Source organism: Prunus persica, chromosome G4 (genome assembly GCF_000346465.2).
Source record: "Prunus persica cultivar Lovell chromosome G4, Prunus_persica_NCBIv2, whole genome shotgun sequence".
NCBI lineage: Eukaryota > Viridiplantae > Streptophyta > Magnoliopsida > Rosales > Rosaceae > Prunus > Prunus persica.
Window position 1 is genome coordinate 21,758,704 of NC_034012.1, and position 13,110 is coordinate 21,771,813.

Below are 13,110 nucleotides of genomic sequence, written 5' to 3' on the forward strand. Positions count from 1 at the left end.
AGCTAGTTCTCTAGAGGACTGGAATAGACCTTTCTGTGCTGAACTTCCAGAACTCTGATGTTTAGTCCCAATCAACTGGACAAGGATCGAGCTGCAACAATCCGATCCATCACAAAAAGATTGTTGATATACTGGGGGGAAAGGAAGTTTTTCATACAGAATCCAGCCATCAATATGGCAGAATTCACCCATGAAAGCACAAAAGAACAAGAGGAGGAAATTTTACAGGAGGAAGTATTAGATTTTGCACCGGCAGCACTAGATGACTCCCTGCCAGAAGTAGAGGATCCTCTACAGGAGATAAACTTAGGGACAGAAGAAGATCCAAGGCCTACTTTCATCAGCACACTGTTAAAGGAACCACTCAAGGCTGAACTCATGGCACTTTTGCAGGAGTTCAAAGATTGTTTTGCCTGGCATTACCACGAGATGCCAGGATTGGACAGGCAGTTAGTGGAGCACAGGCTGCCAATTAAAGATGGCTACCTTCCAGTCAAACAGGCCAGAAGAAGAATGTCTATGGACACAGAACTAAAAGTCAAAGAAGAGATAGAAAGGCTGCTCAAAGCAGGATTCATCAGGCCAGCCATCTATGCCGATTGGTTAGCAAATATTGTACCTGTCCTCAAAAGAAAAACAGGGGCAGTTAGAATCTGTGTGGATTATAGAAATCTGAATGAAGCATCTCCCAAGGATGAATATCCTATGCCAATGGCAGACATGCTAATAGATGGAGCCGCTCATAACCAGATGCTGTCTTTCATGGATGGCAATGCAGGTTATAACCAGATTATGATGGCAGAACAAGACATCCACAAGACAGCTTTCATGTGCCCAGGACATATAGGTGCTTTCGAATATACTGTAATGTCTTTCGGTTTGAGAAATGCGGGAGCCACCTATCAAAGGGCAATGAATTCTATTTTTCATGATATGATAGGACATTCCTTGGAAGTATACATAGATGACGTAGTGATTAAATCCCCTGAGGAAGGAAACCACGTAGCAAGCCTAAGAAAGGCATTCCTAAGAATGAGGCAGCACAAACTAAAAATGAACCCCAAAAAATGTGTTTTTGGAGTCCAAGCAGGAAATTTCTTAGGATTCTTGGTCCACCAGAGAGGCATAGAGGTTGACAGAAATAAAGCAAAATCCATCATAGAAGCTCTACCACCTTGGAACAAGAAGGAACTTCAAAGTCTCTTAGGAAAAATAAATTTTCTAAGGAGATTCATATCCAATTCTGCAGGAAAAATCCAACCTTTTTCTTCCCTGCTAAGGCTGAAGCAGGAACATACATTCAAATGGGAAGAACAGCACCAACAGGCTTTCCAGGAAATAAAGCATTACCTCTCAAATCCACCAGTTCTGTCCCCGCCAAAAAGAGGCAGACCACTCAAGCTTTATGTATCTGCATCAGAAGTATCCATTGGAAGTCTGTTAGTTCAAGACAACAAAGAAGGAAAGGAACAAGCAGTCTATTATTTAAGCAGAACATTAACAGAAGTGGAGAGAAGGTATTCCGCAATAGAAAGGCTCTGCCTGGCTTTGTATTTCACTGCTGTAAAACTCAGGCACTACATGCTGCCACACATTATCTACATCATTGCCAAGACAGACTTAATCAAATACATGCTAACAAGACCAATGCTGAGGGGCAGAATTGGGAAATGGACTTTGGCTTTGACAGAATTCACCTTCAGGTATGTCCCCCAGAAAGCTGTCAAAGGGCAAGCTGTGGCAGACTTCTTGGCAGATCACCCGGGAGAGGAAATTGAAAACATGGATTCTTTGGACATAGCAAATGCAGATCTGCTAACTAGAGCTCATATTTGCCTTAACAATCCAATCTACTCGATTCATCTCACACCTTGGAAATTATATTTTGATGGATCAAAGACAGACAAGGCTTCAGGAGCAGGGATTGTTCTGGAAGAACCATTAGGGGTCAGACATTGCTATTCCTTCCAGTTAGATTTCCAATGCACCAACAACAGGGCCGAGTATGAAGCTTTGATTATAGGGCTCGAGATGTTGGTAGAATTAGGAGTCCAGTCCGTGGAGATCTTGGGAGATTCCATGCTTGTCCTAAAACAGATTGCTGGAGAATATAAGTGTCTAAATCCTTCTCTGGCTGTATATCTAGTAGCAGCTAGAAATCTGCTAACAGAATTTAGAGAAGCTACTTGGGAGCACATCCCAAGGGAGGAAAACTTTGCAGCCAATGAACTGGCTCAGGTGGCATCAGGCATACAAATGCCCGAAGACTGCGTCCAAAGGATCATCAAGATAGGAAGGAAAAGTCTACCATCTGTTTTGACAAGAGGAATGGAGATAGAAGTCAATTCTGCCCTGATCACTGAAGATGATTGGAGGGAGCCTATCATGACTTACTTACGATATCCCACTCTGCCCTCTAAGAAAAGAGTCAGAATCATGGCTACAAACTACCTCATGTGGAATGAAGATTTGGTCCGAAAAAGTAAGGATGAGGTGCTATTACGGTGCCTCGGGAAGACAGAATATATGAAAGTCATGGGAGAAACCCATGAGGGGATCTGTGGAGCTCACCAAGGAGGAAGAAAGATGTGCTGGTTAATCAGAAGGTATGGTTACTTCTGGCCAACCATGATGAAAGATTGCATCAACTATTCCAAGGGATGTGAGGCCTGTCAAAGGCACGGCCCAATCCAGCAGGCCCCTTCGGTTCCCATGAATCCAGTGGTAAAACCATGGCCTTTTAGGGGATGGGCAATGGATCTCATTGGTAAGATCTATCCGGCCAGCAACCAGCAGCATTGTTTCATTATTGTTGCCACAGACTACTTCACCAAATGGGTGGAGGCCAAGCCAGTAAAAACCACAACATCTCAAGAGATCATCACCTTCATAGAAGAACAGATCATACAAAGGTTTGGCATTCCAGAATCAATCACAACTGATAGGGGTTCTTCTTTCATATCTAGGGATATGCTAGATATGGCAGAAACATTCAAATTCAAACTGCTTCAATCTACTCCTTACTATGCTCAAGCTAATGGACAGGCAGAATCAAGTAACAAGGTGATTATCAATATCATCAGAAAGATGCTAGAGAAGAATCCAAAGCAGTGGCATGAGAAGTTATCAGAAACTTTGTGGGCATACAGAACTTCAAAGAGAGAAGCAACTGGCATGACCCCCTATGCTCTAACCTACGGCCATGATGCCATTCTTCCCATGGAGATAGCAGTCCAATCTCTTAGAATTGCTCACCAGCACGGTCTCATTGGAGAGGATTACTCTCAAGCCATGTTGCTGGAATTGGAAGAATTGGATGCAAGCAGAATTGACACCCTCAACAAACTCTTAGCAGGAAAACAGGCTGTGTCAAGGGCCTACAACAAGAGAGTCAGAAACAAGAGTTTTGAAGAGGGAGAGATAGTCTGGAAGGCAATTCTGCCCTTTGGAGCACACATAGCTGGATATGGGAAATGGTCACCTACATGGGAAGGCCCTTTTATAATTAACCAAATCCTCGGAATGGGGGCATACAGGTTGCAGGACCGAGATGGAGTTGTTCATTTTGCCCCAATCAATGGTAAATGGTTAAAGAAGTTCTATCCAACCATGTGGGATTCGCAGGCTGTACAAACAGATCCCGGGATAGAAGAGGAACAAGATTGACCTTTTTGTTTCTTGAAAAGAATCTTGTTTAGATTTGTTTTTGCTTTAAAGTTATTTTGTTGTTTTTTTTTTTTACTTTCAAAGTCGTGTCCGGTTATTGCATCAAGAATAAATAAAAAGCAGTAAAATGCTTTGAAAGCTTATATAAAAATCACCACCTTCGCGGCAAATTATTCGAACAATAAAAAGAAAGAAGAAGCTAAAATCCTAGTTTCCTAAGAGTCTCCTGCAGGTTCGCCTTCTTGACAGAAAGCTCTTTCTGGAGCAGCACCCCCTGATGAATTGAAGCCTCTGCAATTTCCAAGGCTGGCCTGGAAGCTGCAACCATGCTTTGCACAAGGAAAGTAGCCTTGGTTTTAGAACTCAGTCCAGCCCCAAGCCTGCTCTGCACCTCCCTGCATTCTGCCAGTTGTTTTTGGAGCTCTTCAATCTGCTTCTCCAGCTTGTCCGCAGTGGCCCTGGCTTCCTTGTATCCAGCCACCATCTGATCCAGTTCTGCTTTCTGCTTTGCAAAATCAGCCAGGTTGGCTTCATGAGTGGCCTTGCAGAATTCAGAAGTCTTGAAAGTAGGCCTGAGATCCTCATAGCGATCATGCAGATTGAGCACATCTCTGGCCAAGCTTAGGCCCATCTCAAGAATAGGCCTTGGAGCCATGTTCTGTCTATGAAGCAGGTCCAGGTCCTTCATCAGCTGATTTAAGGCTTCATTGTCTTGATCAAACTCCAGCTCATTGGACTGCCAGATTTTCAACCTCTCCATGGCCTCCTCCACTGCCCTAGATTTTGCCTTCTCTGGAGGAGAGCTGAGTTTCTCCAGTCTGTCCAATTGGGCATCCAGATCCATGGCTTCAAACTCTTCGAGTTCTGGATCAGCAAAAGAAGCCGTGGCAGATGATCCTGGAAAGGAATGAATGGGCATCTGCAAGAAGAAAGCATAAGGTAAGACCAGGCAGAAAGTGGAAAATAAAGGCCCAAAAGTTATAAAAACTTACAGCAACAATGGGAGGCTTCAAGGGACTAGTCACCGCTGCCAGGACGCCAACAGCTTTAGGCACTTCTACCTGAAAAGGCTATAACAGTTAAAAATAAAGAACAAGGCAGAATTGCAGGGAAATGTGGACAGATAAGAAAAGTTACCAAAGCCACAGGGGCAGCAGCGGTTGTTTCCACTTCAGCCTCCGGAACTACAACAGACAATTCTGCCTGATCCACAGGCTCTGATGCAGACCGCTCCGCCTGATCCTCAGCCGCTGGAACGGCAGTAGAATGTTCTGCCTCGGCATCCTCAAATAAGGCCAATTCTGAGCTAGTCAGCTCAGCCCTTGGACCCCCTTGTTGCTTCTGCGCCAAGGCAATGCTCTCTGCAATCACCTCAGCAGGGATCTCCTCCTACCAAAACAGAGGTCAGAACAGAAGGAATGGGGCAAGAAGGGAACTGATGCGAATCACAGAAATAAAACTTACCTCTTCTTCCACCACTGCCGTTTTCTCCTGAGGCGTCTCTTCCAGCTCTTCCAGTCCTTTTTCCTGCTCCACCTCCTCAAAAGCCTCTCGCAGCTCTTCATCCGTCCCAGAGGTAGTAGTGGGAACCGCTGCCGTTTCGTCCGCAGCGACATACTCCTCCTCACTCCTCTTTTTGAGTTTTTTCAACTTGGTAGGAGGAGGGGAAGGACTTCCAGCTGCACAGAACAAAAAGCAATATTAGGGAAAAGAAGCCAAGGCAGAATAAATCTAAAGGGAATGATTGGAACATCACGAACTTACCTGAGATACCAGGCCGCGTGGTATTATCCGAAGGAGGGGCAGGTCCTTTTCTTTTTCTTCTGCCAGAAAGAGCGGCCTCGGTAGTTGTTTGTTCTGCCTGGACCTCATCTCCTTCATCTGCAGAAGGAAGCTCCAAGTCGCCGGCGGCAATAACAGATGAGACTACACCAAGGCGTTAGACATTAGAAACCAATCCAGCAGGAAAAGACAGAAGAGAATTAAAAAAAAGAAAAGGACTTACCAATCACTTCTCCAGCATGAACGGACTGCCCACTTACACTGGTCAAAGAAGGATCTGATACAGGCAGAATAGACATTAGAAATCGATCATCAAGACAGAATGAATCCCAGACAGAATCAGAAATCTACCTTCTATAATTTGTGCGTTGATATCTTTGATGGTCTGGATCATGTGCGTCTTGGCATCCCCATCCACAAATATGGCCCAGTTCTCCCAACCATCAAAAAGCACCTTGAGGGCAGTGACAGAAGCAGGCAGACTTTGGAATCTGGCTTTCCACCATGCGTCAAAGTCGGCAGAACTGCAAGAATTCAGCTCCCACGAGGGATAGAGGGCATCCGTGCTATTGTTGATTTTGTTCACTGCACACCGAGCATCCTTGTGCACCTCCAGATCATCTGCATCCCTCCAAGAAGAGGCCCGGTTACAACTCCGATATGATTTCAGCGGAATGAGTTGGGGACAACCAAGCTGCCTTGCGCAGAAGTTGGGATGGTAGACTTCTGCCCCCAGATGATAGTTTGGAGGTTTGCCCCCACCGTGGGGTAGATCTCTGGGCAGAGTAATGCTCAGAAATTTCCTCCTAAAGTCTGTTCTGGCGGCTTCATCTTCTGGCTCCTTCTCAAACAACCGAAATTCGCTCTGGAACCAAGGATAGGTCCTTCTGATCACCACTTGCCACTGAGCTGCCGACCTTTTTGTACAATGCCTGAAGAGCATCAAATACTCCTCAATAGAACGCTTGGGCACTTCTGCCGACATCAAAGGGAGAGCCAGGACTTGGTCTTCAGGCAGAACTATGTCTGGGAATCCTAGTTCTGGAAAATAAACCTGCAGCCAGATCTGGATCATCCAGAATGCGCCAGGGGCTGACAGGTTCAGTGGGTTCTCCAGGGTGGCAGTGTGCAGATTCTTGAAAAGGTGAGCCAGAACTGTAGGCCCGAGCCCCACATCAGTGTGATTGTGAAGTGCTTCTGCCAAGTGTCTGTACTCTAGCAGAACTGCAGAAGACCGATTGGGGAGAACGAACCGATTCAACCAATACAAAAGGAACAACATGTGTTGTTGATCCTTGTCCTTCTCAGCACTAAATTTCTTCAAATAGTTGGAGAAAGAGCAGTTCTGGTTGATCACGGCTGGAGGGATAGTAAAAGGAGTGGCCACTTTCTCTTGATTCCTTCGCCTGTGATAATCTCCAACGGCATCAACAGGCCTACCATGGGGCCTGAACCCAAAGATCTGGGCCATATCCAGCAAGGTTGGCGCCATAGGACCCACACGAAAATCAAATGTATTGCTGGCAGAATTCCAGAAGCATAAAGCAGCGGCAAACAGATTCTCATCTCTGTTAATTGACTGCTTAGACAGGAAAATGGCGTCATAAATCCCAGCTCTCCTCCAGTGACCCCCATATCTCGGGAGAAGTCTGTCAATCCAGTCTGCCCATTTGACCGGACTGTTCCTCACCTCGCTGGACGGGAAGGACCGGCTCAAATTCTTGCTGACCCAAGAATAAGAAGCCAGGGCAGAAGAGCTCTCAAAACACAAGGGAGCCTCGGCGTCCTTTTTTAGCAATTCTGCCATCTCAGCAGGAAAAGGACCAAACCAGTGAGGCCCTAACACCAGGGTGTTCTCGAACAAATGAAGGACATTCTCATCCAGATTCTTTTGGGCGAAGGGATGAAGCTTGCTCCTGATTTCTATCGCGTGAGCATCAATCCCGCTCCCAGTGATATAATCGGGAGGAACTGAAGCGGAAGAAGACTGAGCGCGGGACCTTGGGGAAGACATTTCTAATTCAGGGGAAGAAGCGGAAGAAAGGGAGATCTGAAGAAAACTATGGAACTCTCGAAGAAAAGCTCGCAGGAACAAGAGTCGGAAGGTTTAGGGTTTTCTTTTCAGAAGCTATGAATTTGAATTTCTTTTAAAGAGGGGCTCGAAAACGTGGGAAGAAGAAGATGGGACGGCACCTGATGATTATTAGCTAAGTAACTAGCTAATAACTAGCCGTTTTCCCACGAACTCTAGTTCGTAGCAGGCAAACGTGGTAGACGTGGGCGAAAACACGGAAGAAACTGGCGCGCGAATTAAATGGCAAAACATTAAGTCTGAAACCGTTCCAAAAACGATTCAGACTTAGGGGGCATTGTTTGGGCCCAAATTCGGCACGCCCAAGTCCAAAAGACAGGCCCATGATAAAATTGTTTGCCCAGCCCAAGGACTTGAGAAAAACAAAAATAGGATCCAGACAGATTGGGCTTCACACCAAGAATGTTGGAAATAAAGCCTCAGCCCAAAGAAAGCCCAAATGCGGAAACTTTCGAAATAGGCTTCAAAGATCAGCCCGTAATTTTTGTTAGGTTCAAAACCCAAGGGATCAAAGACACACCCACGTGATTGCCTCAACTTTGGAAAAGTCAGCAATTCCAACTAAAGTTTAAAAATGTGAGAAGGACGTCTCTGAAACACTGCCAATTGAAGATCAAAAACCCATCTGTGTTCGAGATTTTGCTCCAAATCAATACACCATCTCCCAAGGAATTCACGGATCACGCTTTCTAAATTAGAACGGGAAACAGGGAACCACTCAGAAAATACAAAAGAAAGAGAGCCAAACCGCCATAAAAAGCCCACACAGACGGTGGCGTTGGTTAAATTAGAAAGCTGCCACCCAGGAAACCAGGGAAGGGACTGTTTTAGGAGGTGACTGCTCAGAACCTATCTGCCTTAATTGATAAGAAACCCTTCTTACTTTACATTATAAGAGATCTTTTTGCCGCCCATTATTTAGGATTAAAAATTACCTCCTTAGGAGGATCTCTTATAAAAACGAAAGAAGGCAAGGAAACAAAAGACACTCAATTCATCAATCAATCAAAAAAACCAAACAAGAAAACAATCAAAAGCTCACTTGGATCCCAAGAGAAAAACAGCTTTAGATCAGAATTCCAAAGTTCAGACTTAGAAAATAAGTCTTCATCCCTCTCGTTACAAATTTGGTTCAGCAAAAGCCAAGACAAACATAGTTTGAGTTTTCACAAATATGAAAACCTCAACAAATTTTACAGCATAGTTCCAGCTTGCTAAATCCGCGAGAATAGCCACTTCTGTCCCTTCAAACTGAAGAAACTGCAGTTCTGCCCGCTCAAAAGTCTCCCAAGGCTCGAAGTAGATTGAAGCTCTGCCAAAATTGAACTTTGGTATCGATTTACAGCTGAAGCCAAGCAGCTAAAGTTGTTGACAGCACAGTCCAGCACAGACATACCCAGTCCAGCCCGGATCAGAAGTTTCTACCCAGGCAGAAATGGGATTCCAGTCATCTTTTTGCCTCTCTAGAGTTGATTTCTCCCTTCTTAATTTTGTAAAAGGCAGTTCTGCCTGAAACAGTACTTTATTATTATCTATTCTGGCCAGAACAACCATTTGATACTGAGATAAATTATGAAAGTCCTCACCAGTCTGAGGCAAGAAAAGAACTTACTTAGGAGATATTCCTCACCCAAATTCACAATCATTTGTTTTAGAAGTCAGTAACTTGAGGCGCAAGTTATCCACTCTAAAAATAAGTCTGCTAGAATTTACATTGCTAGCAGTGGCACGCTCACACACCAAAGAAAGCTGACTTGTCGACCAACAAGTGGTCTCCAAGCCAGTGGGGAACTTCGCCCTTCCACCTCAGGAGTAAATACGAAAACGGGTGAACAGATGTATGGCGCTGGATTATGTAAGGCTGAAATCATATATCAGTCTTATACATCTGACAACCACTTTTGATGATCTTGCAAATATGCAAATATGAATGCATGGATGCAAAACATACCTTGGCATTGTCTTTGAGCCACACTGATCCAGGATAACAGGACGTTACTTGAAAACTGTAGGTTACACTCAAAGACCTACTCTATGTTTTTGTAACAGGAAATTGCCAATATACCAAAAATTGGTCCTAACATCACCAAACCGGGGATCTCTAATCGGAATACTGAAGGATTTCACCAAGTCTTGGTTGAAATCCGTCAAGGCGGTGACTTCTTTTGCGTCCTTGAATTCCACCCGCCAAGAGGAAAGCAGGTTGACGGAATCCATGGGTGGTATCGGGATGCTTTGTATAAAACCAAGCTGGTAGCCAGCGGCGGCGGGATAATAAAGCTCACCACCACAATGATAGTTATTACCTTTGTTCACCATTAGGTCGGATGGAAGATCTCGGCTATTGAGGATGCTTGCCCACATATTATGTCTCTCCTCTTTCGTCTCCGCCGTGGGATATGAGGAAAGATCTAGGGCCAGATAATCCGGGAAACGGTGATCTAGGCAAATGGAGAGATGCTCCCTAGTCCTCTCCTGGCACTCATAAAAAAATCGGAAGCAATCCTCAACATAATGCTTCCGGCGTGGGGCGTTGAGCAAGGGCGGACCTAGAAGTGCTTTATCGTTTGGGCAAATGGTGGTGGTACTTAATTCCGAAAAATATAGCTGGAGCCACAATTGAAAAATCCATATGGGGCCAAAAGCATGATAATCCATGGGTTTAGTGGTTACCTCGCGGAGCCCTCTATAAAGATAGGCAAGAAAGATTGGGCCCATGGCCACTTGATGGCCATCCGCAAGTACCTCTGCCAAGGCTTGGAATTCCTTAGTAATCTAGCCGAATTTTGGGCATCCTAAGAACTTGCACAACCACATCACAAGAAAAGCCACGTGCTCAGTGTAGGATACGCCATTTATAGAAGGAGGGTCGGTGGGATCTCCACCCTGGCCAAGATATGTCTTCACCCAATTCCCGGAGGTCTTGTTTGACTTGTCAAAATCTAAGCCCACCTTGGCTTCCGGAAGGTTAGCTGTCGAAAAATCATCTCCATGAGGGTGGAGGCCAGCGATAACAGCCAAGTCCAGCAAGTTGGGCGCCATCATCCCAAGATGAAGCCTCATGCAATTGGTGGAGGAAGACCAAAAACATAGGGCCGCGATGACAAGAGATCGGTCGCAAGGAAAGGGGCTTCCTGCACATAGAAGCAATGTGTCATATATGCCAATTTTCTTCCAATGACCCTTTAATTTTGGTTCCAATGCCTTGAACCAATGATACCAATCAAACTTGCCATCCGCCGAGCTTGAGTGGTCGGGCTTCCCGGCGGTGGATGATGTTTTCTTTGATGGGGCCTCTTTAGTCGCGGCAGGATCCGTTTTGGGGGGGTTCCCGTCGGCCAACCTTTGAATGGCTTGGAGCTCTCCCACATGGTTGCCCATGTGAAGTCTGAAAACTAAGTTGGGCCACTCCTCGGTTGCGTCACCCACACCTTGGCCACCTCCTCCGAATAGGCAGAGAAAAATGGGCCAAGAATATATTGGGTGGAGTTGGGAAAGGCATTGAGAAAATAGGCAAATACTTGCTTGCCCAAATCTTTGTCCATGGCCACTTTCATATCTTCAAAAAATTGGCCACTATCACTTGGAATAGATTCCATCCTACAAACATGGTGTAAAATCAAATCAAATATATATATATAGTGAAGCAAACAAGATTTGAATCAAGAACGCGAAGAACATCATGGCACTATTCACATATTCAAAGTTTCAAGTCTAAACTTTGGAAGGCTATAGATGCATTAAAATCATACCAAAATCAACCAAGAGTTAGTGCAACGTACCTAGAAACTTGCAAATTTCAAGTTTGACGTTGATTCGGGTGGATTTGGTGTGTGAAATGATGAATGTGAAGATAAAGAGGATATGGGTTTTGGGAAACCTTCTAGGGTCCTATAGCTATGGTGGAAGTGTTTATGTGAAAATGAAAGAGAACACTTGGATATTTGTAATATCTAGGGTTTTTAACAGATAGGAAGTTCAAAAGTCCCGCCAATTTAATTGTTGTCTTCCTAAATTCCTACTCGATTCAAAATTTAGTAATGTGTAAGGCAAGCTAAATATCTCAAACTTCGGAAATTGAAAGGATTGGGGTTTCGATTTGCTTACCTCCACACCAATTCCAAACTAAACAAATCGAGGGCAATGTTTGGGGCTGTTGAAAATCCCAGCCGGGCTACGCAAAGAGAGGCGGCCGAGGTTTGAAGAATTGCTGCGACCAGGTCTACTAGGAGCTCGGAGTTTTGCGGCCGACCGAGTTCAGAGCTGGAATGTGTTCGCGGTCGGATCCCTCTGCAAATCTCGCCCAGGTAAAATGGGCAGCTGGGCAGTTCGAACTTGGCTGAAGGATTTCGGTCGGGTTTTGCTCGAACTTGGCTAAAGGATTTCGGTCGGGTTTTGCTCGAATGGGGTTGGAGAAGAATGCCTCGTCTTTTCGAAATGATGCTGAAGGGTTTCAGCCGAGTATTTTGGACAAAGGAGTGGCGGCCGAGCATTTTGGAGGTTGAGGTCTTTGAGAGCTCTACAAATTGGGCCAACGTTTTCTTAGGATTAAAACTTATTGTTTTAATATATATCTAAATATATATAGATATATAAACATGCGGCCGAACTTTGAAGAAGTGGCGGCCGAGTTGCGTTGGTTTGAATATTAGAATTATTGCCACTTACAAATGTGGGCTTTTTGGTTATTGAAGTCAGCGGCAACAAACATGAATTTTGACATGCATGTTTTTATGTATAGTGGCTGGGCCAGCAGCTTGGATTTTTAATTCGTATATACATATATATATAAATGAAAATAAAGATTGAATTAAGTTCCTCGGCGGACTAATTTTAGAGCTTCAAAAATTCAAAGGGCACCCTCATGTCATGCCAAGAGATCAAAAGTCTTAGCCCAAGACACTGATTCGAGCCTAGATTTTCGAAGGATTATGTGCACATGACGGAGGCCTCACAAGGAAAGAAATCAAGGCATTTTTTATAGTAACTCCGAGTGTTCCAAAGCAAGGAAGAATCAAGCATGTCAGAATATCTCAATCAATGCAATCCTACGGATTTAGGGGGGCCTTGGAAAGAAAGAAGTTTTAAAAGAGTTGACCTTTGGCCATTCAATGGCCAGCCCATGGGCTGACGAGTGCCCTATATAAACCTTGCTCGACGAAGACATCAGACACAACATCAGACAGACAAACCTATTTTTTGTCTCGCACTTTTCTTTTCCTAGACTTAGGATTTTACTTTTCATGCACTTAGTGTAGAGAGTTCTTCCTTTTCTTAGTGTAAGTTTGAATTCTCGTTCAATTTATATTTTCTCGTCATTTAAATTCAAGTTTATTTCAATTGCTTTAATTTTCATTGTTGTCGCACTTCAATTAAGTTTAATTTCAAGTTCTTTACTTTATCATTCTTATCGCTTTCATTTCGTTCTTGTTTTATTTATCGCTTTGATTCATTTTATCGCACTTTAATTCTCGTCTTTATGTTATCTATCTTTCGCACTTTACTTTACGCATTTGTCTTCAAATTATATTTAAGTTTAAGCACGTTTACTTTACGCACTTGTTCTCCGT

General features: G+C 44.3%; 1 protein-coding gene across 1 annotated transcript; it reads left to right on the top strand.

The window, feature by feature from the left end:
* LOC109948714 (uncharacterized protein K02A2.6-like) lies at positions 2,629-3,666 on the top strand. Its single transcript, XM_020562416.1, has one exon. The coding sequence runs from the start codon at positions 2,629-2,631 to the stop codon at positions 3,664-3,666; it is 1,038 nt and encodes a 345-aa protein (XP_020418005.1).